Source organism: Phalacrocorax carbo, chromosome 2, assembly GCF_963921805.1.
Source record: "Phalacrocorax carbo chromosome 2, bPhaCar2.1, whole genome shotgun sequence".
Lineage (NCBI taxonomy): Eukaryota > Metazoa > Chordata > Aves > Suliformes > Phalacrocoracidae > Phalacrocorax > Phalacrocorax carbo.
In genome coordinates, this window is record NC_087514.1 from 110,328,976 (window position 1) to 110,353,647 (window position 24,672).

Consider the following 24,672-nt stretch of genomic DNA (forward strand, 5'->3'; position numbering starts at 1 on the left):
TGACAGCCTAAGCTTCAGGGTGAATTTGTGACGCCATCACTACAATGGCAAAATTCCCTTTGGTTCAAGGCAACCAGCTCGTCAAAAAACTTCAGCCCCTATAGCCACAGCAAGATGCCTATTGACATTTTCTCCCTGCAAAGCTATTATTTCTAACACACTAAGGTCCCACAGGCACTGCTAAACCTCCTACTGACTGCAAAAGAAGGTAAATTTCTAAGCACAGACTACAGGATTTCCTCTTCCAGCAGAAAGGATGTGCAAAAACCTGCCTCAGGATCTGAAGAAGGTTCCCTCTGAGCAGAGCCCCTCTCTGCACCCAGGCCACAGCAGTCAGAGAACTGTGGCTTTTGCTGGTACTGTGAGAAATGGCATCCTGGGACCCTGGGGCAATGCTCTGAATCACTGGAGCAGTAAAAACAGCTGAGGAGTTTGCTGCATCCAATTCAATCACAGAGTGCCCCGGTGCATCAAGTCTCACTAGGTTAAGAAATCTCAGGGCTCACAGATGAGCTATAGGTGTGGCGCTAGACTGTCACGGCCCCTAACTGATCATACAGAGGAACAGGGGAAAATAAAATAATCCTCCTTGCTCAGCCATGCTCAGATTATGATTCAAGACACAGGAAAAAGAGATAGGACTGCCCACACAGTATATTTCACTGTGGAGTCACTGCAAAGGGATGGGGAGGGACGTGGCAACATGGATAAGGAAAGCTGTGCATTTACTCTCTGGCTGCTGATGGATGAGCATAGCAAAGTACAAACCAGAATATCTGCTGCTTCTTTTGGATAACAATTTTCTGATCATTGTTCCAAGCCATTATTTAGAAAAAATATGCTTTAAAATAGATATAATGGTTTATTTTGGGATTTCTTTAACACTTTCTCCCCCTTTCCTTCCACTAAAAAAACCCCCTGAGTCTGGAATTTACCATTAGTGAAATTAGTGAGGTCACAGTGCTTCTGTGTGTTTGCAGTTCTAAGCATAATGTCTGCATTTTGCACGGTGTTACCCATACCCCAGCAACAGCCAGTGAAGAGGCACACAAGAACCCAGGAAAAGGCAAGGGCTGAGGAAATCCCTTGTTATGCCCTTCTCCATCTGTGCAGTGAGGGTAACACCACTTTCCAAAGGCACAGCATGCTGTGAAATATTCAACAAATTTAGTAGTAAAGGTTGGACATGTACGGCAGAGAGGCAGATGGGGAAAGCCATCTGACGGTTTCAGCTGGGACTGGAGTTCAGAGGATCATACTTAGCTGACAGCCTTCACATATGCAAGAAACAGTCCATTATTTTTCTCTAAACTCTAAAGGAATTTTCAAATCTTCACCATTTTTTTTCTCTTGCACTCTTACAGGGGCGTCCATCCAGGTTTATATTGCATAACCTTTGTTGCTATTCCTTTGCTTTTGTTGTCTTCACTGCTTAGTACTTGCCTTACAATGCACCAAATATTTCTGTCATGCAGCGAATAATTAAGAGAAGACAACAGAGACATTGATGCTGCACCTACAACACTGCTGGCCTCCATGGTCTGCAAAAGAAACTGCCAAAACCACACAGACTATTCTGTAACCCAGAAAGGCAGGAAAAAATAGATGATATGAAGAGAATGCTATTTCCAAGGACACTGGTTTGGCCCTCAAACTGAAAACTGTTATCTGATACCACTTTTTATTATATTTTATTTTTCATCCATGTACAGTATACTCAGCTGAAGGTCATAATAGGTGTTTCTTTTTCTCATCTGATCTCTATGAAGACCATGAATACTGCACAAAGAGGACTTTCTTTTAAACGTGAGTCCTGCTCAGCTGAAAGCGAATGGCTGCTTAAGGCACTTTATTTCCTCATATATATACGTATATATGTAAAGGCCTCAACCAAACAACTTGGAGGGATTACCTATTTGCATATCACAAAGGCACAGGTCCTCATACATTCTTCTATTAAGTTAAAGCATACTGTTGATACTTAATAATGATAGAGTAACCCTTCCACACTAGACCTGAAAAATTTGCTTAACTGGTTCAAACTCAGGTCTATGACATGGATATGAATTGTGAAGAAAGATTATTCTTATCTCTCAGCCTACTAGTATTTATTGCCTTGGCTTACCTTTCAGAGAAGACTAGGACTAAATCAATGCACAGATTGTCTCCACAAATTGATGATAACCAGGAAATGAACAGTAAGTCCTGAGTCAACAAGACACCACTCACTACAGACTTAAAAAAAACCTTTCAGCGTCCCACAAAATGAAGATATCCAAGGCCACATCATAATGTTACTCTGAAGACACGTGAAAGAAACTCTCCAGGCTTCCAAACTGTCAAATGAATTCACCGTGAGCGTGTAAGAAGGGCTTATCAAGACATGAATCCCTTTTATTCTTAAAAGACACACCATCAGGCCCTACCCAGCATCCAGTTTGCAGCTATTGTGCACATCAAAACAAGGCAAAGAAAAACCATCAAATGTCTCTGTATCTGTTAAGGGTGAAAAAAAAAATCCTTCCTGGCCCTGGTACAACCAGACACCATCAACACAGCATGTGAGACTTTTCAGTGGTTTTAGAAGTATCAACTGTTAAAAAAACCAAACACCAACCCCCACCCCCCCCCCCCCCAAACCCAAACTTTCAAAATTTAAGCTTCAGTGATGTCCACTGAAACCTGCATACACCCACAGCTAAGACAGACCTTTCCTGAACAGATTAATTTCCAGATTAAACAACATCTGAGCTAGTCTTTTTCTAATGCTGGTTGGACTAAAACTCTGCAGCTCATGCAGATCTCTGCCAATATGAGCCTAGCAGGCAATGAAACTCTGTCAGCAAGGCCTGGAGGTCAAGTTCCCCTGCAGGCTTCTAAAAAGTATCTCACTCTCAGGGTGACCAAATTTTCCAAAACCATGCAACATATATAGCTGTTTAGAGCCATTTGAGCCCCAGAGCTTGCTAAGCTCTAGCAAACCAAAATTGCTGTCAATGAAGCCTCGGTCTGTCAAAAATGATCCTCAGTACTTTGATGGATCAGGACCCAAATGCCCACTTCTTACCACTGACGGAGCATGTCACAGCATAGCTTTTCCTGGAACTTAGAAGTACTGCCATGAAAATGCTCATGCCTTGATTTTGAGTAAAAGCACCTTAAAGCAGGAAAATCTTACTCCTTTTCTGGACATTTGTTGTATTTACAGCCCAAGAATCCCAAATCCTCCAGAGGTATCACCTAAGTCTCGCAACACTCAGCCCAGAGAAGATAACTTTACAGAATGGGATACAGCTAGGACATGAGACTTTCTCCAGATCAGAGAAGGTATTTGTGACAGATTGAAAGCTGAATCTACATTCCCTTGGCATACAAGCCCACATCTTAACTGAAAGACTACCCATTTCTCTGTACCACAATGCACTGAAGAGCAAATATTATGTTCAGTTGTCATATAAAAGTATATAAAGCCAGCAGTGAAAGCAAGGCATAGCATAGTGACAGCAGGGAACAAACATGTGAAAAATAAAAGGCCAGCATAACTTACGGGAGCTGCATTATTTTTCACTGTGACACTCGGAGTTGTGGCTCGTAGCGCCCCACTCACGCCATGGTAGTATTTGAAGCAGATCTTTGTTTCAGCTAAAAAAAGAGAATTATTTTAGATTAGAATAACTGCCAGGAAGAAGCTGAACAATTGGTTGCAGCTCACAGGCATGAGGCTGGCAAGCAATTAAATTGCATGTGGTTTGTTCCAGGTTGGTTGGCACAACAGAATACCTCCTGCCTCCAATCCTCCCCTTTGCCAGAGTGAAATTTAGAGTTCAGTTCCTGCAACTTAAAACAGTTAAAACCCCATGCTCTTTTGAGCAGCAGTTATGACAGACAGACCTTAGAGTACCTGATCAGCATCCTTTATCTATACTCATAAGAAGAAAGTAGGGACGGAGGAACCCTCCCTTTTCAGACACACCAAACACTAATGTGCAGAGAAAGTGAGAAACTTCCTTAGGACAAGATTGCATAGTTGCTCACTGTCAGGTTTCACTGAACCAATTTGTTCTGGCCTTTGTCAGGGCAAGGATGTAGCTAGACAGATTAACCACTATGACAGTTACTGCATTTAAACATTTTTCAGAAACAGCATGGTACCACGAGACTCCATCTTAGTGTATTTCCACTGACTTCCAAAGATTTGGTTTAGGTGAGGAACACAAGCAAGACCATGATTTTGGAGTCACAGCGCTGCTTTTTACCACATGCATTGATATTCAGACAAATGTATTAAGTGAGGGAAACCCATTTGAATAACCGTATCAAGGCACAGAAGAAGTGAAATCAGCTTCTTGTTCAATGATTCTCTTATGATCCACCTTCTTGTCTGCTGCAAGGAGGAGACATTCTCTGTTGGTCTGTAACTCCAAATGGATAAAAGTTGCTAATATGCATCATAACCCCACTCACTCACTTGCCTAGACCTGGTGACTTGCTGGAGCACATCCTGCAGGCAGGAGTTTTCTTCCATAGTAAACTGGCATGTGAACTGGGTTGATATTTGCCTACATGCGGCCAGGACACAGCAGGTATGCACCATATGTATGTAACAGGCATGTTTGTGGGATCTGAAAAATGCATGCTTAAATAAAAGCTGTATTCACATCTTGCAGTTCTAACTGGATAATGCCATGGAACTTTTCAGCTGCTCCATAATATACTTGAAAGTACTTCTCATAATCAAGTTTTTCCATAACACCTTGCTTTGCAGCTGCTGCTGATGCCCAGGGAAAGCACCAACCTTTGCCTCCAGAGCTACAACACCACTCACTGTAACTACAGTGCCTATGTAAAAAAACTAATACAGACATGCCAATCTTTTAATGTACAAATTGCATTGCTCTTTTAATACCAGTAACAAAATAAGCGAAAGTAGTGCAGCTATGACAGAAGATTATGCAACGTTAAGAGCTGGGACCTTGGCCATAGATTATGGTGTTGTGATGTGCCATTTGGTAGATCCAAAAAAACAACTCTGCAGTGCCCCTGGTGGAAGCAAAATGTGGGGACATGAAAAGCAGTGGAGACCCTCAAAAATGCAGGCCTGAATTGCTTACCCTGACACATACAGATATACAGGAGGAAAAACAAATCCTGATTTGTTTTTTGAAAGACAAAATAGTTTTAGGAATGTAAAGCCTTCCCAATTTTCAAATGTGACTTAGGAAATGAAAACCAAAGAGCTTATGTTCCCAAGTAGTTTGAGCGCTTCTCATTTCCAGGTGGCCTCTGAGCACTCCTCCCTGAGGAGGCAGCAGGGACAGGCAGAGAAGCGCTGTGCCAGCGCAGTTAATCTGCCACCATATTTTCCATCCCCACAGCTCATTCTTCATCAGGCAACCAGGTGCACATTTCTGCTCACACAGTGAAAACACACACCTCTCCCACTATAGGCACAGATGCGTACATGTGTCCTTTTTACTACACAGCACTCTACAAGAAGTGGAACAGGCTCCAAGTCCTTCAGCACCTCCACAGAGGACTTTGTTGCCCATCCTGGGGTTTAATTTGCATCTATGCCCCAAACAAACTTCTGCAAATTCAAGAGAATTACTTGAGATGTCAGTGCAGCTGAGCAAGAGACCCTGTTGTTGCACCTGGGAGCAGAAGTTGTTTCCTTTTGGCAGCAAAAAAGCTGGATGAACCTGTGGGACTGAAAAACTGCAAGTCCAGATTGAATTTTCACATTGCAATTTTCTCAACAGGACTTTTAACAGCTCAGCAGCTAACTCATTTCCTCACTGAGAACACAGCAAAAGCTGATGATACCACAATAGCTAAAACATGCAGTTCTCACCAATTATTCAAATCTTAATTTTCCTCTCCTGAGATTTTTGCTACAGTTTGCATGGAACATTGAGAGCTAGAATAAAGAGAAACTTTTTTTTTTTTTTAATTTTTATTAACTCATGTAGTTAATAAAATATAACTCCAGCTACTAGCCTGTATGACAACCTTCAGACCTCACAGCAGGAAACCTCGCTGTAGGTTGACAGAAGGAAATCAGTTACCACATACATTGGGAAACTATGGCTTAAAAGAATCAATTAAACTAAGAGTATTAGACAGAGAGAACAGAAAAGGAAAGAGCATATCCTTATGTAGGTATTCTGGATATTAGTATTGCTTTCAAGGACAAAGGATTACTAAGATGATCGAATATGTAGTTGGGAAGAACCATGTGGGTATTGAAGATTTCTCTCAGTCTCACACAACTATTTCTAATTTAATTTTCAATGAAGCGCCCACATACAGATGCAAACTGATATGAAGGCAACCCAGAGAGATGCAGGTGTCAAACCCAACTCAAAACAGTGGCAGATGTAGAGCCATTCATCATGCAGTATTTGAGGTGGTGATTAATGAATGTCAAAGGTTTCATTCAGAGAGCAGATCTGATAGCAAAAGGTCTTATGGGGCCTTCCCAGCTTAAGAAATTGCTCCAGAAACATCAGGGGAACAGCATTTTCTTTTTTCTTGATTCCCCCTCTCCCCCTTTTTCCCAGATCTTTTTCAGCTTGAAAATATTAGGAAAATGGCTATTGTCAACAGACAGATAAGACTTTAACAAGTATAAAGCTTGCAGAATTACATAAGGTATCCTTATGTGCAAAAATGGCACTTACACCCTAGCTGGGCTCTTTTTGACTAGAAGCCATTCTTTCCAAATAACATCATTGGTGCCATGTTTTTCACTTCAATAGAGTCCTAACATTTTAATCCGCCTGAAGATTGTTCTTGTATTCCTGAATCACCTCTAAGACATTTCGAAAAGGGATGCAGACGTTCACTGGCTTGGTACCACTGCCTCTGCAGAGGAACAGAAAGCACTGTATAGATAAGGCAGTGATATTTATTAACCTATTATCCAGTTGGCATTCATATGTAATATGTATTTATAAGGGCTATTTGCATTGTAGCCTTGTAGATGAGCTTGTTGTGGAATAAAGGAGACCATTTAACTCTGTCCTGCTGCCCTAGCTACATGGCACAGCGCACAGGTCAGGAGTAGGTGTTCCCTAGTTAATCCCCAGTTATAAATAAATATGTGCCATTGTTATTTTCATCTCAGTAATTATGAGTAGCAGCTCACTGGATCAGGTAATGAAGTTATGATGTTAAAGTCAGGAAGTAATGAGGTTAAATTCTCCTTTCAATTAGCATAAATGGCAGTTAGACTGGTAAATCTTCCAGAGATGAGATGTCCAAAGATGCTCAGAAATATTTGTGCCCATGACAATTACCAAACTACTCAGCAATTTTCACGGATCAAGAACAAAACAGCATTGTATTCCCTTTACACCACGCTCGGTATCTCCATTATACTATGCCTGTGTTACAGCCTTCCACTGCATTGATATAAACAAGACAGTTCCCAGTTGTGTGTTCAGACCCACTGCTGTAACCATCACGGGTGCAGAAAATACAGCTGCCTGAAAGCAAGCCCCCCCAAGGCAAGGCAAGGCAGGGTAATCAGAGCCAGGCAACAGGAGAGGTGATTCAATTTTGCTCCTTGCACCACAGCCTGCAAGCACCTCTGTGGTCCCCATAGGAGGGATGCACACAGGGAAGGGAGAGGAGCCAGGATGTAGCCCATCCCTGGACAACAGAGAGACCACTCCTTGTTCAGAGGAAAACTCTGAGAAGTTTGAGTTTTGCCAGAAAGCAACTCTGCAACAGAGCTTCATCCCTCTCACAAGAAAAAAATCCAGTCTGCAGAAAATTGTTTCTCTATCAAAGCCCCAAGTTATCTCAATTACCAAATCAGTTTTGCAAATTAACTGGAAAATTAATTTACCAGCTGAACATTACTCTTCTTGGCAATATTCTATACTGCCTCCACAACCACCCAAGCCCTTGAAAACACCCTACCTCCTTACTAAACTGAAGTGAGAGAAGATAAAATCTAGTAGGGTCTGCTGATGAAGTTCAGCTGTAGGTATTGAAGGTTGAAATCCTCTAAGAGGTGTCCTAGTTTCCATCATCCACCCATTCTTCTTTTCTGTCTGTGTTATTGCTCCTGTTGGTTTATTTGATAACCCTTCCCTGTAAAATACCTCCATTCCTACTCATCTTCCTCATTCCTTCAGAGTTGTCAAAATTGCCCCAAATCTCTCCTCAAAAGGTCACTTGCTCTTACAGTCCTCTGCTTCACACTTACTAAGGCTAGTCTGGTCTCAGGCTTAGCTTTCATTAAGCAGTTTGCCTTGTTAAACTAAAAACAAACAAACAAACAAACAACCCCCAAACACCACCACCACCACCCCCCTCAAAAAACTAAACCCAACCATTCTAATGGGTATTTCAAGGAAAGACTAAATTATATTATTTGGGGGGTGCAAGAAGCATCAGTTGGTGTTTAATGCGAGTGTGTGATGCACCTGAGGCACTTCCACAATCTAGTTGTGATTTACTCCCGTGACACTTTTTGTTTCAGTTAAATAGTTGAGGTGACTGGGTATTAGCTAAGCATTTCTCAGCACTGAACAACCTCTCAGGGAAGTAATGCCCATCTTAAAAACTGAGTCTTTTGTGATCAATTCAGTCTATTACTAAAAGAGCTGTTGCTCTTTTGGGCAAAAATTGTGCATAAAAATGAGAAGTGTCAAAAATCAGTAATGAAAAGGTAGCTGCCTTTGGTAAGTGGGTGGAAACGAAGTGAACCAAATTAGAGCACGAGGCAATTAAATCACAAGTCCATGTTCTCCCTAGAGAAGACCCACAAGTGGAATACACAAACATAGGATACTGTGCTAGAATCGTATTGCTATGGGACCATCTTGAATTAAAGTAGCCATAGTGACCTCTGGAAGCAGAGAAAGAAGGTATCAATAAGGAGTCAGTGGAGGGGAGAACTGATTGAATACAATGGGGAAACTGGGAGAGGCATAAAAAAAAAAAAAAATGGACAAGGAATTACAGTGGGAAGCCAAAACAGAGAGAGATTAATGACAGTTTATATGAGGTGTTGCAGCACTCAAATTGAGTAAGCAACGGCACTGATGTGGAAATTGAGGGAAGGAGAGGACTGAGATTAGAAGGGAATCACTGTGCAGAGAGAGTGGGACGGGGAGAGGGGGGAAAGACTAGGACTGTCTAAATGAGACTAAATTAGAAAAAAGCAGGGAAAAAGAAAGAAGGCAAGGAAAGGCAGAGAGGGAGAGAGTAAGAAAGTCAAACCTGAAGAAGAATGAGGAAAGAAGTGCCCTCTGCATCTGCAGCTACATGTGAAACCCAGTGTGCAAGGCAATGTCCTGTCCACCTCTCATGCCTGACCACCCATCTCTACCTGCATCTGCCTCCAGCACCCATCACCTGCTTTTGAATACTGCTGGATGTGTAGATAGCAGGAAAACTGTACAACCCAAAGAGCCGAAACCCAGTGCTCCAGGGTGAGCCTTTCCCTAAGCATCAACGGTTTTTAGATAAATTTAGGTAGTTTCACCCAATACTATACCTGCCCTGTCAGCAAAGAAGGCACAGAACAAAGATAAAAGGTAAGGTTGTTACTGGCAGATCTAATTTGTACTTATAGCATCAATACATGGTGCCGTTTATTTTCATCGTGTATGCGTGCTGCTGCTCCATGCAAACAATGGCTCTTACTTCTTGTGCTGTAATCAGAAAAAACTGCCTGTTCCAGGAATTGCCTGTCCAATATCCAATGGTGACACTACAGCCATCAAGCTGCTCTGCTACTCAGCCAGCTATGGACTGTGTATTTCCTTAAGATGTAAAATGCATCTACTCACAGTATTTGTTTAGTATCACAACCGCACCTACAGTTTTCCGTAAGGCACCTCAGTTTTTAGACAGCTAATGGTTTAAAACCAAATGAGGCCTAAACAGATGTGTTTCTTTAACCCCAGTTGCAGAATTTCCTCCGATTTTCTGATTACTTTTTCCCTGCCCTGCTCTAAAATGTGCACAAACACATGTGAACAGACTGTTGAAAGACTGGTGAGAAACTGCGAGATGTGAGATTTTAAGATCTCACCTTTCAGATTATTAGAATGCTTCCAGGCAAGAAAGGAAAAGGCACCTGGGGACAGAATTAAGGCTGACCAGTACATATCAACTATTTCAAGCACAAACCAAGCAGTACAACACCCAGAAAACTTCTAAACAAGATTAAATTTAAGCAAAAAATCCAAACTTGTCAAGGTGCAGAAATGCACAGTTATAACAGTCAAATAACCTTTACTCTCAACAATAAATAATGCATTTCAGTATTTGTAACGGATATTCGAAGAACAGATTAGATGATTTTAGTAATTTTATTTCATTATCAGATGGTGTTGTCACAGACTACTATTGCTTCACAAGGACTGCACATCCAGGGCTGAAGTTACCTCCTTTATAACAGGAGAGCTGATGGTTATCACTTATTATGTCATTGATTCTTTGTTCTGTTGTTATTTGTGATCTGTGGATACTCTTTGCTATTGACTATCACTTTTGTTTCCTTTGCTTGATAATTTGATTCAGCAGCTACCTGCCTCCAACCACCACAAGGCAATACAGCAAATTAGTACACTAATAACTAACGGGTAGGAACAAATTCTCACAGTCAGTGGGCTAGCCTCCTCTGCCCTAGTTTCACTTGTTTGAGCCTCAGTGTTGCATGCTCCATACTACATGGATTTTGGGCCTAGCTTTGTGTAACCCACCTCTATTACTATGCTGTTCATATGAAGTGACATTCATCTGCTTACCCATGTATGCACTGTGATTAATTAGCATTATTCAGAAATTTTTCATGTGAGACTCCTGAGCATAAGACAGACAAAATCACACCATTTTTACCCTAGGAAAATAAAGCTATCTGGGAGTTTCTAATTACATTAGAGATACAACAAAGTGGCTCTGTAAACTGCTGTACAGGAAGAACATATAGATCTAATTTCATTAGGCTGTTGCTCATGTGCTACCCTCGTAAAAACTGTCCTAGTGGCAAGACTCATTACTAAAGATTGCTCGCAGTTGGAATGGATGTGTGCTTATACATTCATTTCCAGCATTTGTTGATATTTCTCCATACAAGCAGGACACCTAGCATTGTTGATTACCAAAGTTGCTTGACATTTTTCATTATAAACCTTGTTTTCGGTTGCTTATACATTTTCAAATATACATACATTTGGAATAAAATATTGTGTGTTGGATGTCCGCCTCAGATCTACAGACGATGCACAGCAATAAAATTTCATCCAGGAATCTATAGCTGTGTGGGTAAGGGAAAACCATGAGGGTTTACCCATTAAAGATTTCTGAAGACCCTTCCTTTTACCCCCCATGTTAATATGGTGCAAAAGTCACTATACTAAGCATATATCTTTTGCTGTTCCTGTAAAGTACATTAAAATTCAGCTCACTTATAAGCCTCTTCAAAAAATTCAGTTTGATATGCTCATTTGAGACACCCTTGATTTTACCGCCTCAATGCCCAGGAAATCCTATCTGTGCTGAGTGTGTTCCAGACTGGCACTAAGACAGGATTTTTCTGCAATACAGATCTAAGCTCTTCCTGGCTGTGCCATGCCGGGGTGCCTCTCCCGGGAACAGAAGAATGGTATCCCTGGATATCTCCCCATTGTGCCAAGTGGCATGGAAGAGGAGAATATGAACCCACTTCCAATTTGCCCCTTTTGAAGGAAGAGATGAAGGCAGCTGTGGGGATTAGGAGCATGGGGTGAGGAAAGAGAATCCGGGACAAAAACAGGAAAATGGTGAAGAAAAAAAAATACCTGTGATTTGTGGTGGCCATAGGCTTGAGTTAGAGAAGAATTTTGGAAGAGCAGGTAGCAGAATACTGTTTCAGTCTTGCTGGGACAGATGAGCACTGCCAGCTGCCTTTACACTGGGAATACCATGGATGTACTGGGGGACTTGCATTCAAGCTCCCAAGTAGGCAACCACGGGGAGATGGCAATGGGGTTTATGGTCAGTCTATTAGCTCAAATTCTGTCCAGACAGGCAGGGGTTAGAACACATTAAAACCTACAGACATCGAGTGGCCCTTGTGAAAGTCCAGTTCATCATGGACAAGGGTCTGTACCAAAGTGCCCAGGAAGTCTGATGTTTAGATCAACAACTAGAGTCGAGGCAGAGTAGAGCAAGGCAAAGCTTCTACAGATACCCACCACAGGAAAGGTCAGTGGAAGAATGCCACTGCCCATCCAGTAGCAAATGATGCTAAATGTCTTTAATAAAAAGGTGTTTTAGCCCTTGTGTAGCTAGGTAGAGAACCTGCAGTTTGGACTAGGGCATATTCTCTGACTGTTACCCACTTCTTAAGTTTTATTGTATAACATAAGTAATGAAATTGAAATTTCGTTTGCTTAGACAGTTCACATCCTTGAAAATAATAATTTCCTCCTAAAATTATCTTCCAAAATGTGAGATGGAAGAGGGGAAAAAAAAGAAGGACTCAGCCTTACCATTCATGGCACTGAGTCATCTCTCATCCCATTGAAAGTAGCAGAACTATTTGTTCCATATTCATAAAGACAGTGGGAATCAGCCCAGATCAGGTGAGAATTTTATCTATTTACTTACAGTGAAACTCAACAGTGCTATATCTATCTGCTCTGCCTTTATGGACTTCTCTAAAGAAAGGACTGATAGGCACCAATCTGAGTGAATAAGAGTTGGGAATGGGGGGGTGGGGGGGTTTAACAACTTACCTGTCTCTCAGCAGGAGAAGGAAAAGCTGTTTGAGAGAGACATTTTAGTCATTGCAAACAGCAAATTCTAAGGGCTGCAATAAGACTGAGACTTTAATGAAATTCCACAGCCTACAGGCATATAATGTTTTTATGTAAATCAGCTTAACGATGAGTTTTTCACCACGAGCACTAGCAAGTGAGCAATTTATTTGAGAAAAACTTGCAATCATCAAAGCATTTTTAACTGTGTGACAGTTGAGTCTGTAATAACTGGAAACCATGCCTAAAGTTTGCTCTCTGATCCTAAGCACTCACACACATTGCATGAAAAACAACATTGCAGGCAAAATCAAACACATGGTTAATCTATTTATGAGGGAGATGATCTAAAGTAACTTCTGATATGTAACAATTACATCAGACTCAGTTTTAAAATAACATTTCTGTTTTAAAATGGCTCATCATCTTGGTTACAATGGTCTTGACAGCTCTTTATCAAAATTGAATACTAGAGAAAAAAATATCTACCCTTCCAGTACACTGGAAATGAGCCTTGCTTCACATGCAGAAAGCCATCTGTTTCACTGTATTCATGTCTCCTTAGCTACCTTAGTATCACTAACAATATTCAGGAAAAGAATATGAACTAGAAATATAGTGCCTAACTGTGTTCTCAGTTACACCAATATGTATTAAACCACAACATAAACAGATAGAAAATAAATATACAGAAACACTGACACCCCTGAGCTTTGTTCTGAGTGTCAAGAAAGCCACTGTGAAGAAGACTGAGAGATGACAGAGAAGGGTATAAACTCAAAACTATATAATAGCTCACAGCTCAACAACAGAGGAGGGACGGACAGAGCTGGGGACTCCTCTCCTCTCTTTACTGTGATGTACAGCCACTGGGTTGTCCCACATAGAATCATTAAGGTTGGAAAAGACCTCTAAGATCATCAAGCCCAATCATCAATCCAACACCCCCATGCCTCCTAAGCCATGTCCTGAAGTGACACATCTACACATTTTTTTAACAACTCCAGGGATGGTGACCCCACCACCTCTCTGGGCAGCCTGTTCCAATGCCTGACCACTCTTTCAGTAAAGAAATTTTTCCTAATATCCAATCTAAACCTCCCCTGATGCAGCTTGAAGCCATTTCCTCTCATCCCATCACCAGTAATTTGGGAGAAGAGACCAACACCCACCTCACTACAACCTCCTTTCAGGTAGCTGTAGAGAGCGATAAGGTCTTCCCTCAGCCTCCTCTTCTCCAGACTGAACAACCCCAGCTCCCTCAGCTGCTCCTCATAAGACTTGTTCTCTAGACCCTTCACCAGCGTCGTTGCCCTTCCCTGGACATGCTCCAGCATTGTCTCCTCAATGTCCCTCTTGTACTGAAGGGCCCAAAACTGAACACAGTATTCGAGGTACGACCTCACTAGTGCCGAGTACAGGGGCACGATCACTTCCCTACTCCTGCTGGCCACACAGTTCCTGATACAAGCCAGGATGCTGTTGGCCTTCTTGGCCGCCTGAGCACACTGCCGGCTCATGTTCAGGTGGCTGTCAACCAACACCCCCAGGTCCTTTTCCTCCAGGCAGCTCTCCAGCTACTCCTCCCCAAGCCTGTAGCATCGCATGGGGTTGTTGTGACCCAAGTGCAGGACCCGGCACTTGGCCTTGTTAAACCTCATACAACTGGCCTCGGCCCATCAATCCAGCCTGTCCAGATCCCTCTGCAGAGCCTTCCTACCCTTAAGCAGATCAACACTCCCGCCCAATTTGGCGTTATCTGCAAACTTACTGAGGGCATGAAGCAAGATCTTCTCAGCTGCCCCTGTCACAATATATTCTTTAGGCTTCCAGGTATTATGTCTTCCTCAAGTTAAGTGTCTCCTAGGGCAGGTGCCTATGAAGCATCAGCTCCTTGCCTTTACCAGGGTAACAGTAGTTTGAAGTCTTAATTAAATACATATGATTGGATTATGCCTTCAGGCACAGCCTTGAGCAAGAGGTAACACATGAACTTCAGAAGCCAACTGTGTTAAACATAGCCCTCTACATCGCAACATGTTTTCATTCCCCTTGATCTCAAAACATGGGTAGACCAGGCATTGCTTTGGATTTACAGAGGCAGAAAATTACATCAGCCTTATGATCAATGACTAGTATTTAGGAAGGTGTAAGCCATAACTTTACCTGGTGCCCGCTGTGTGAAGGGAGACGACAGCATGAAAAAGGACACCTTGCAACTCCAAACCCAGCCAAGTACTGAGATTAGGGAGGATTAATGTTTTCTTTTATATTAGTAGCAGTTTAATTTAAGACACCTGCTAAAGCACTTCTTGAGATGGTCTTTAACTGCACATCTGATAAGCATAACTGAATTTCACGTTAGAAACAGAACATTCCCTTGAGTCAGTCTTTCAATTTTTCCTCAAGAAAGTTTCCTTTGCAGATGTTAATGCCAAAACCAGCCACGACAGACTTCACCATTCCCCCAGCTCCTCTTACACGTTACGTCCTTTCTCTTGGCACACTGTAGACTTCCAGTCAGAAGCCCTATCTATGCACATTTTCAAGTGCAAAGCTTGCTTCAGTCACTATAAGAATGCTTTACAACAATAGTTTCTTTGTGTTTAGCAGCCAGACCATGCAATATTAAAACTCACAGTGTTCACTCTGATTGGGAGCTATTACAGTCAGTCAAGCATGTGTCATGCAGTACACAAAGTGAGTGTTGCAATTAAGTCCTTGGGCATCAAGATGTGAATATTACCAAGAAGAAATCCTTTGCACTTGGATGTAAGAGAGAAGCAAGAGCTTAGCACTATTACTCACAGACTATAAAAAGGACTGCTTTTCTTTTTTAATACATTTATCATTCTTCAGAATCAGTACGCACACATTCCTTGTCTCTACTGCATATCTAAAGGTATTTTTAGCCTAATATTTCCATGACAACAAAGCAAGAAATGGTCAATTTCAGAACATGGCTGAATGAAAATTCAAAATGCTTATAGAAGTAGCTTCCTAGTGCTAAAATTGCTTCAGTTACCCACTACACTAAGCACATTATTTTTTGTTGCTGCTATTTCTATCCATCAAATTAAAAAACTAATCTTGAGTTATTAAGAGAATTACACATCATGTTATCATAAAACAAAGACTGTTCATTGCTATCATAGTATGAACACCCTAATGCAAGTAAAAGAAGACATGAAAACACTACTTTAGGCCGAAGTAAGAGCTCACAGGAGACTAAGAAGAGATGTCGTGGTACTCTCTTAGGCAACTGGTAATAGGTTACAGGTACCAAGAATGCGATGGCAAGTATGACAATTTAAACCCTTGGCTTTCCTGACTCTACCACAGAGCAGAGCTATTTGCAGACAATTTTAGAACAGAATCATTTGCAAAAGCTGGAATACCTGTATTCCAGGCAGTGGCATTAAAGGCAAGGAAAATGTACAAGGGAGCAACCCAAGGAAAGGCATGCACCTCTCCCTTCACCCCAGGATTATTTGGTTTTATTTGCAAGGCACCTAACAGGCCTACACAGTGTGAGGAGAAAATGACGACAGTTGCACCTGTGTTCTGGCACCATAACTCTAAGGAAGGCAAAAGCCAGCCACAACATAATGCTGCAGCAGAGGTTGAGATCTTTGGCACATTGGTTCCTGGATTCACATTAGCATCTTGCAAACATTTTGGTTTTTTCCACATTACTTTCTCCTTCTTTGTGGAAAGGAAATGAACAGCAGTTAAACAATATGCATTTTTATCACTAAATACTTGTTACATTATTAAATACAAGTGTGCGACAAACAGCCTTGCATTGTAATTACCCAACAGCCAAAATTCCCCAAAGTTCAGTTGTTCTGAAAAACAGTGTTCTTTGAGGTCTTTTCTTAGTATTCCAAAGACTTACCTGGGTAGGTCTTGTGAGCATTAATTAAATGAGGAAAAGAGAGTTCTGTGTCTTCACAACACAGATCCATTCTCTTGTTTACACATCCAAAGCATTCATAACTAATTGGGTTTGCCCACTCAGAACCATAAGCCTTGAAAAAAAGCTGCATGCCAGCTATGCTACCAAGGTATGGCTTCTTTCCTCTCCTCTCCTTTTAGTCTTATAAATGCTTTGCTTTACAAAAGCAGGGCCTACCTGTCTTCCATTTGCTGAGAAATCACAGGCATAGAAAGTGTGCTCACGTCCTTTGGTTCTTGCAGAGACTTGTGAGCCACGCTGCTGGTTGGCAAAACCTCGTCAGTGTGACTGCTGTGCAAACACAGTGCTGCACCAGGGGTATATTCCCATATACTGCTGCTAAGCTCAACAGGGATGGGACTGTGTTTACTTTTTCCAGTGAGGACTGGGAAAAGAAAAATAAACTCAAAGCCCAGGTTAGCTGGGAACACAGGGACACACAGGGACACACAGCCCTTTTTCAGGTCTCCTCTTTCTCTGTGACCATGCAATCTCTGCAGATCAGAGGATCTTGGATGCCCATTGCCAACAAATGACACACTGCCCTGGGTATCCCAGTATCACGCACTCTGATCAGCCTCATTATCATGGTTTCTTCTCCAATACCAGCTCACATACTGACTGTGGCCCACATGTTGCAAGTTTCAAAATCACAGCTACTTTACATAGTGCTGTGTGTATTTGCCACTACCTCCGCTTTGAGGGACAAAAAAAGGGAGGAGGAACTGCAGCTGGCTCCAGGGAGAGAGACGCCCACAGCAGTGCCTCTGCACCTTCTTTCACACATGGTATGGACCGTTCTGTCCTCAGACCTGGCTGGGTCTCTGACAGTGAAGGGAAAGTAGTGCATCCAACTTCTTTTGTAGGAACGGTGACTGTGCTTTAGGTATGTTTTCATATATTTGCATGCCATTGATAACACCAGCACCTGTCTATTGCTGCTGATATCATATGGACGGTGCACAGTAACAGGCTGTGTATAAGCCAGTTGACTTGGTCCTACAAGGCTCAGAACGTGACACTGCTTTTCAGGAAAGCAATTCTACTCGAGGTAGTTCTGCCTCGAGAGGTAATGTCAAGTTCTGCCCAAGATCTCAAAGGGACAGAAAGAAGCTGCCCATGCCTCATGAGGGAGGCTCTGGAGGGCTCAGGATCAGAATCAACTGAGGAACATTTACATAAGAATGAGAATTAAGGCTGGAGTTCATCTCATTGAGATCTACAGCTCTGTTAGATGCTTTCTGAAGATTACTAAGAAGGAAAAACCTGTTCCTTAGAAAAATTACATTTTTAGCAGGAGGCATGAAACGGACTTCTGCTTTTGACTGTGGTTGGATTCACAGCCATATGGGATGTTGGAACACAGCACTGAGCCTCTCTGCTCCCTTTTACAAAGACGAGGACAGACCCATTAAACACTGCTGGTCTTCTGAAGCTTGCCCACAAAGTCATCTTCTACAGGAAGCATACTATGACACTTTTGTGATTCACTTTACAATTTCGACTGTAGAAGTAGAAAGCAGGTAACTTTGTTGCATTTGGACGAGCCCCTCTACAGTGAAGAATTTCTTACATTTTCGCTTGAGATGGCCCGTATGTGGCTGCTAATCTGTTCAGAAAACAACTATTTACAAGGGCATTTTGATTAGATGCAGCTGCTTAGGTGCCTATTGTTAATTTCCCTCTGAATTTATAAAACAAAGCACAAGCTATCAAGAAGGAAAAGATCAAAAAGCTGCTAAGAAAGAGGTATTATACCTGTTATTACTTCTCACCTTAGAATTCCCTCTGCAATCTCCTATTGCGATTTTTTTTTTCTTTTCTAAAATACCGATTTCTCTTCACCATTTATTTGCAATCTAATAATTAGGGAGGAAAATTGCTGTAATCACAAAATGAAACATGACTTTTTAAAACTCAGCAATTCCAAAAATATCTGACTTGATACCAGTAAAAAGAAGGGGCTACAAATGGGTTACATTAAGTTGAAAGGCAAGATAAAATATCCTGACTGTAAAAAGACCAGTGAATCTAATGGCGAGAGCATCGGATGAGTGTATTTATTTTCAAGTGCAATAAAAATATGGAACTGTGGGGAAAAAATTACTATGAATCTCTTTGTGCAGGTTAAAAATTACTATCTTGTAACATATACTGGGATAACAAGGAATGGAATTACTATGTTTAAACAAGCAAGGGGACAAAAAATCATAGGCAGCCTGGACAAGATACTGCAGAGTGAGAAAGGTTTATTCTCTCACAAAATATATCAAGATGTACATTGGGAGATTGTAAAAAATGGTCTTCAAATCATTGTTAGTTCCTGTTGATTATAAAATTGTATATAGATGCCAGTATTTCTGCCATCTGAAGGTGTCTGCCAGGTGGCTGGTGCATTCTCTCTGCCTTTGAACTACGCTGCTGGGACCCATGGTGCAAGCTGCAGACATTCACTTAGTTGGCTTGGGCTGACATTTGCAAGCCTTCAGAGCTGCTGTCCCAACAGCACTAACTCCCGGCTTGCTCAAGCCCGTCCAAGCTGAAGCTGTTGCAATCACACACATAGATGACAGACATGAAACATTATTTTAATTTTTTTATAGTAAAGGCTAAGGTCTCCAAGTGCAGCACACTTAACTCCCACAGGATTTGCTGCACTGTGAAAAGCAAACCCTAACGCAAATCATCAATAGCCTGAGCAAGATCTAACAGCTGTTATGTGACAACACACAGTGGGATGACTATAGAATCTGCACTGCAGATAACCTAGAGTATTTTTAAAACATTATTTTTCAGAAATAAGCTTGCAGAGAACCTAGACAAAAGTCAAAAGCAGAGGCAAGGGGCATGTGAAAAAAGGAAGCAGTAGTGGAGAAAAGATGATTCTGGAGCAAATTACCTTGTAATCTCCTGTGCATTTGTAACATACTATTGCTAATTTATACTTAAGTGTATGTTATATGTGTGTTCCCCCCTAATTTTCCAGTTATAAACATTAAAATATGACACTTAATCCTAATCTTGGCACTCACATTCATGCCTCCTATACTCCCAAGATATGTGGCAACATTGAAAAAGGAAAATGCTGTGTCTCTTCCCTGCTGTCTGGAAGACAGATGTCAACTTCCTGCACCTGGGGCAAGTGTGAGGACTTCAAGTGTCCTGCAGAACCTGGGCCACTGCTTTGCCATCTCTGGGCAGAAACACACTGACCATTCGCATGAAATGCTTCGACACCAGGAAACCTGGGTTCTGTTTGAACCTCTGCCACTGCCTTACTGTAGTAGTTTCATTCTTTCCTGACTTAATTTCCTCCACTATAAGATGAAGAAAATTATACTTCTGGCAACCCAACCCAAAAGGGAGAGGAATATGAGTGTTTGCTAGTCCTTCCATACGCCAGTTTTCATAACAACAGGGTTGTTCTTCAGCCACAGGAGAAAAGTATTCTCTTATGCAAAACAATGCTTATGATGACATTCAGTAGGAGCCCTAACCAAGTGTATTAGCATCTGGGAGCATAGCAGCTCAGTAACAGTTAAACTCCCAGCAGGTATATGGTGCAGCTGGTCAATCTGCCTCTGTAGAGGTAAGGCACTACATGCATGCTTCTCTACTGACCTGAAGGGATTGGACTGAGCAGGTCATCACAGGATTTAGCTCTAATTATTACTTAAGCTGCAATCAGTCAGGTCACACTAAAAGTGAAAAGTACATTTCAAATTTCTTCTAAAGTATTTGTTTGTTCAGATCTAGCCTACACCTATTTTCCCTTACCTCACTGACAGGTTTGTACTTTAAAAAACTCCTGCGCTGTAACCCTGTTACTCCTGGTGTTATAAATCCCAGCATGGCATTCAGACAAGCACTGTATTTGGCACCGTGCCCAGCAATCACAAACGAAGAGGAAGGAATGGAAAGTGAGACTGAAAGTTACTGGTCTAACTGGCTGGCTGTAGGTGCCTATAGCCACGACATGAAGGGAAAGGGCTGTCTACTATGGAAGGAGAGCTCTTTTGGGATACAAATCATCATGTACAACTAATGCGATGGTAACAATAACAGGCACACTGCTACACAAACTCTGTCTGCCCTTTCTACATAATGTACTGCAGCTGCATTAACCAAACAGTTTCTTTACATATTCTGGTGGGGCTCCACCAACATCAGGGTAATTGTGCCCTTCTTACAGAAGCTGTAATAGCCTCTTGAAACCAATCTCTTTTGCTGAGATGCTCAAAAACACATCCAGGACATCCCCCATCCACTCTTTATGTTTCTATAGCTTATATGTTTTAAAACACAACTCACAATGCCAAGAAGGTCACACAAAAGTATTTGCAGGTAACATGTTTTAGTTCACTCACCAGGTCAAAAAAGAATCTGTTGTAAAAAAATAGTGCAAATGTGAGGGGTTTTTTTGCAGGTGCCCTTCTTATTAACTATCACCAGTAAACATGACTTTTTTGGCAGCATTGAGAGCTGAAAACAAAAGGGCAAACAGGTACATGAATGAAGTTTTGAGACCACAGGAGAGGAACAAGGAGTCAACCTGGTTTGTGTTTTTCAGTTCTAAAAGAGAGAATGATTCCAGGATGGGTTTGCACTAGATTGGTTTGTAAGGGTTTTTTTTCCTCTGCTACCTCTGGGAATTTCTAGTCCGAAAACCAAATACTTGAACTCTCACCTGCTGTGAGCTGATACCACCTCACATAAACTAATGGATCCGTCCTAGTTCATGCACACAAAATACCCAGCCTCTTGTTTTTCAAACACATATCCTTTACTAGCACATGTACATTCCAGATCTGAAGGCTCAAACAGGTTCAGAGGACAAACAAATTTACCTCCTAGCAAAAAGCCAACATAAGATGGGCATTTTTACCATCTCAATTTGGTCTGTCAAAGAAAGCATATGTGCATGTATGTTGTCCACCTGTATAATGCTGTTGTGGACATCCAACCGCTGAGTGCCACACTAAAACTCCAAAAGAGGTAAATATATTTCCAGTGTTGTTTTATAGTTTTGATGGGTCATTTTTCCACCTCCTTGCTGGTTTGGAGAATATATCTACCATAAAGTTACTGTCACGGCCTCAGAGAGGGCTGGCAGATACTACTTTGAGTCAGCAGCCAGCATGCAGGAATCTTTATGTCAGCCTTGCCAAGCTCTGGCTTCTAAAATGAAAGTGTTTTGAAGGACTAAGTAACTTTTAGCCTACAGCACAGGAAAAACTACTTATAAATTTTGTGTTTAATTTATCCTTTTAAATATTTTCCAACATCTAGACTATATGCCTCTTCCACACTAGCTGTCAAAAGTCTGATTCATCTTGTTAAAGCCAACAGAAAAACTCCCACTGATTTCGGTAGCCAGAGACCACACCTACCTCTTCTCATTTTCCTTCCAAAAGAAATAGTCTTCTCAGCTGGAATTTGTTCATTTCAGATTCACATGCCACTCAGTCCTGCTGCCTTTCTCCAAAATATTTCTAAAGCTCCTGAAATCTTTCTATTTGAAAATAGCCAGGTAAAGAAAAAAAAAAAATCTGCTAAGTGCCCTACCAACCGGATTTATATTCCACAGCACATTACATGCATAGGTCAGCTAAATCATTTATGCATCTCACAGAAGGATTACTTAGCATTTCACTGCATCTCAAATGCAACAAATTTATGAAATTTAGGAAAAGAAATAGATCTGCTAAAGCAAAATCAGATTCTATTTTCCAAGCTGCACAAAACCTAAATGGGCTAGTTGAGAGGCAGACTTTATCTTTGCATGTATTATATATATTTAAAAGGTTTCCACTGAGTCATTTTCTAATAGAAGAAAGCACAATATGAGATTTTTAATCCATCGTAGAAGCTCAGCACACTTCGTTAAGAAGCAGTAATTACAGGGGTGCCTTCTAGCAGTGCTACTGTTAAGGCTGTGTCAAGGGGTTCATTATTAACCCAGTTTTCATGGTTTCACAGCTCAGTCACAAAACACCCATGTACTGGCCTTAAACCACCATAGAAAATTTCATCCCAGAAGCAATTTATTTAGTTACTTTTCCTTCTTGTGAAAGTGCAAAGAGAAAAGGGAAATTATATCAGATCTTAATGCTTTTTGGCGAATATATACCAGGGACGGAGTTAATAATTTTTAAATAGCAAATTCTGACACTCCTGGGTAAAATCCTTGACCTGTTTAAATTAACAGCTGGTTCTCTCGACTGCAGCAGGAACATGATTTCAGTCTCTGAGTTCTGGAGAAGTTTGGATCCTGCTGTCCACAGACCTGCTCTGCAAGAGCAAGTGCCTTCTCCCATTTAATTTATGGCCTTCTTAAGCCTGTTCCGGTTGCAACATAATGCAAAGTAGCTCAAACCCCACTGAAAGACATCGGTGTAGATTATTACTTTTATGCACTGCCACACATCTCCCTGTTTTGAGCATTGCTAAGTGTTTCTGATACAACTAGAGATGGGATCTTTTGAAAGAGATGTTCTAGAGAGCAACTGGAAGCCCCCTCCGGATGGCTGCTCACAGCTGTCAAAAGACACACTTCACATGCACCAACACTGGCTTAAACTCCATGCCTTCCCCAGACACAACCACCACTGACAGCGTAGTATAATATGCACAGCACAGGCCACTAGAGCTGTTAAGAGCTCTGCTCTACTACTGACCAAGTATAAGGAGGACTTTACAAACAGTACTGAGACATTTAGTCAATCTTTTTGAAAAAGGACCATCTTTCGCAACAAGGTTGAAAGCTGGCATGAGTTTCCAGGATAAGGCTTTAAGCTTTTAGTTTGCATTGACTCTGCCTATGAATCCTCTGCCTTTGTAAGGTAGAAATCATGGGAAACTTGGGTGATCTGCTCAATTGCCACCTACTCTTTGGTCAGGGAAATCAACACAGCTGATATTTCTCCTGGCTGTTTCATTTCCTTTCCCTCAAAAGTCAGAAAGAAATTCAAATGGAAAAGCAACATGAACCCACATGAAAATTCCCTCTGCACCAGAACATCATAAACAAAAACCACAAGTCAGAGGCTTTCTGTTAAGGTCCCACAGCTGAGACTCACACGTCTGAAGTCTCTAGATAACAAGAGCTGATTCAGCCCCAAATGTTTGCTTACATTAGCTAGCCTAGTAAGACGCTGAGGCCTTCAGGAATAGCACCTGGAGATGATCTAAACTACCAGAATTGGAGCAAGCAATCCAGCAATGACAACTGATTACAAGGCCAACAATCAAATGGTCACTCCAAAAACAGTGAGGTGGTGAGATACGACTTCTGGCATAGAGTCAACACAGACAACTAACTGAAGTAGCATTGTCTTAAACACCACAGATGACTCTGCCATGGCTGCCTCTGAACTGAGCCCCTACAATCCAAAATGTCACTACCTGTCTTTTCTTTTACATTTTCACCTTAATACAAAAAAGGTACACGGTGGGCTCTCTGAAATCTAAGGAGTCAGGCAAAAGAAGAAAAGAAAGGATAAAGCCAAACTATATTGGTATTGAAATTTATTTCTCATTTTTGTGACATGCCATGCATATACTTTGTGCAGTTCACAACGGGAAAAGAAAATGGTGAATCTATTACCTATGTGGAATTAATATTCCTCACAGGCAGCTCATAAGCTTACCATAATATCCTGTAAGCAGGACAACACCCAAAAGCCTGAATCCAGAAGCATGCTAATTACAGAACATCACTTATATGTAAATGAAGAAATCCTAGGCAAGCAGAGGGAAGGAAATAGATCCATCTCTACCCACAACCACAAGGTGCCTCAGTGACAAACAAATAAACAAACAAAAAAAAGTAATTAGTGTTTTGGAAGGGAGCAGGGCTGGCTCATTCCTCCTCAGGCAAACACCTTTATCAACAGAAACAGGAAAACTGCACCTCTTGGAGGTCTCTAGGCTAACATAGGCTGCAGAGGTTCA

At 41.5% G+C, this 24,672-nt stretch overlaps 1 protein-coding gene across 4 annotated transcripts in view; it reads right to left on the reverse strand.

Annotated features, from left to right (window-relative positions):
* HECW1 (HECT, C2 and WW domain containing E3 ubiquitin protein ligase 1) overlaps nt 1-24,672 on the reverse strand; it is a 273,075-nt gene that overhangs the window by 130,655 nt on the left and 117,748 nt on the right. For all 4 annotated transcript variants that reach the window (XM_064443833.1, XM_064443832.1, XM_064443830.1 and 1 more), the window contains one exon: nt 3,548-3,642. In XM_064443833.1, the coding sequence (XP_064299903.1) occupies nt 3,548-3,642 (95 nt within the window). The remainder of the gene's footprint in view (nt 1-3,547; nt 3,643-24,672) is intronic.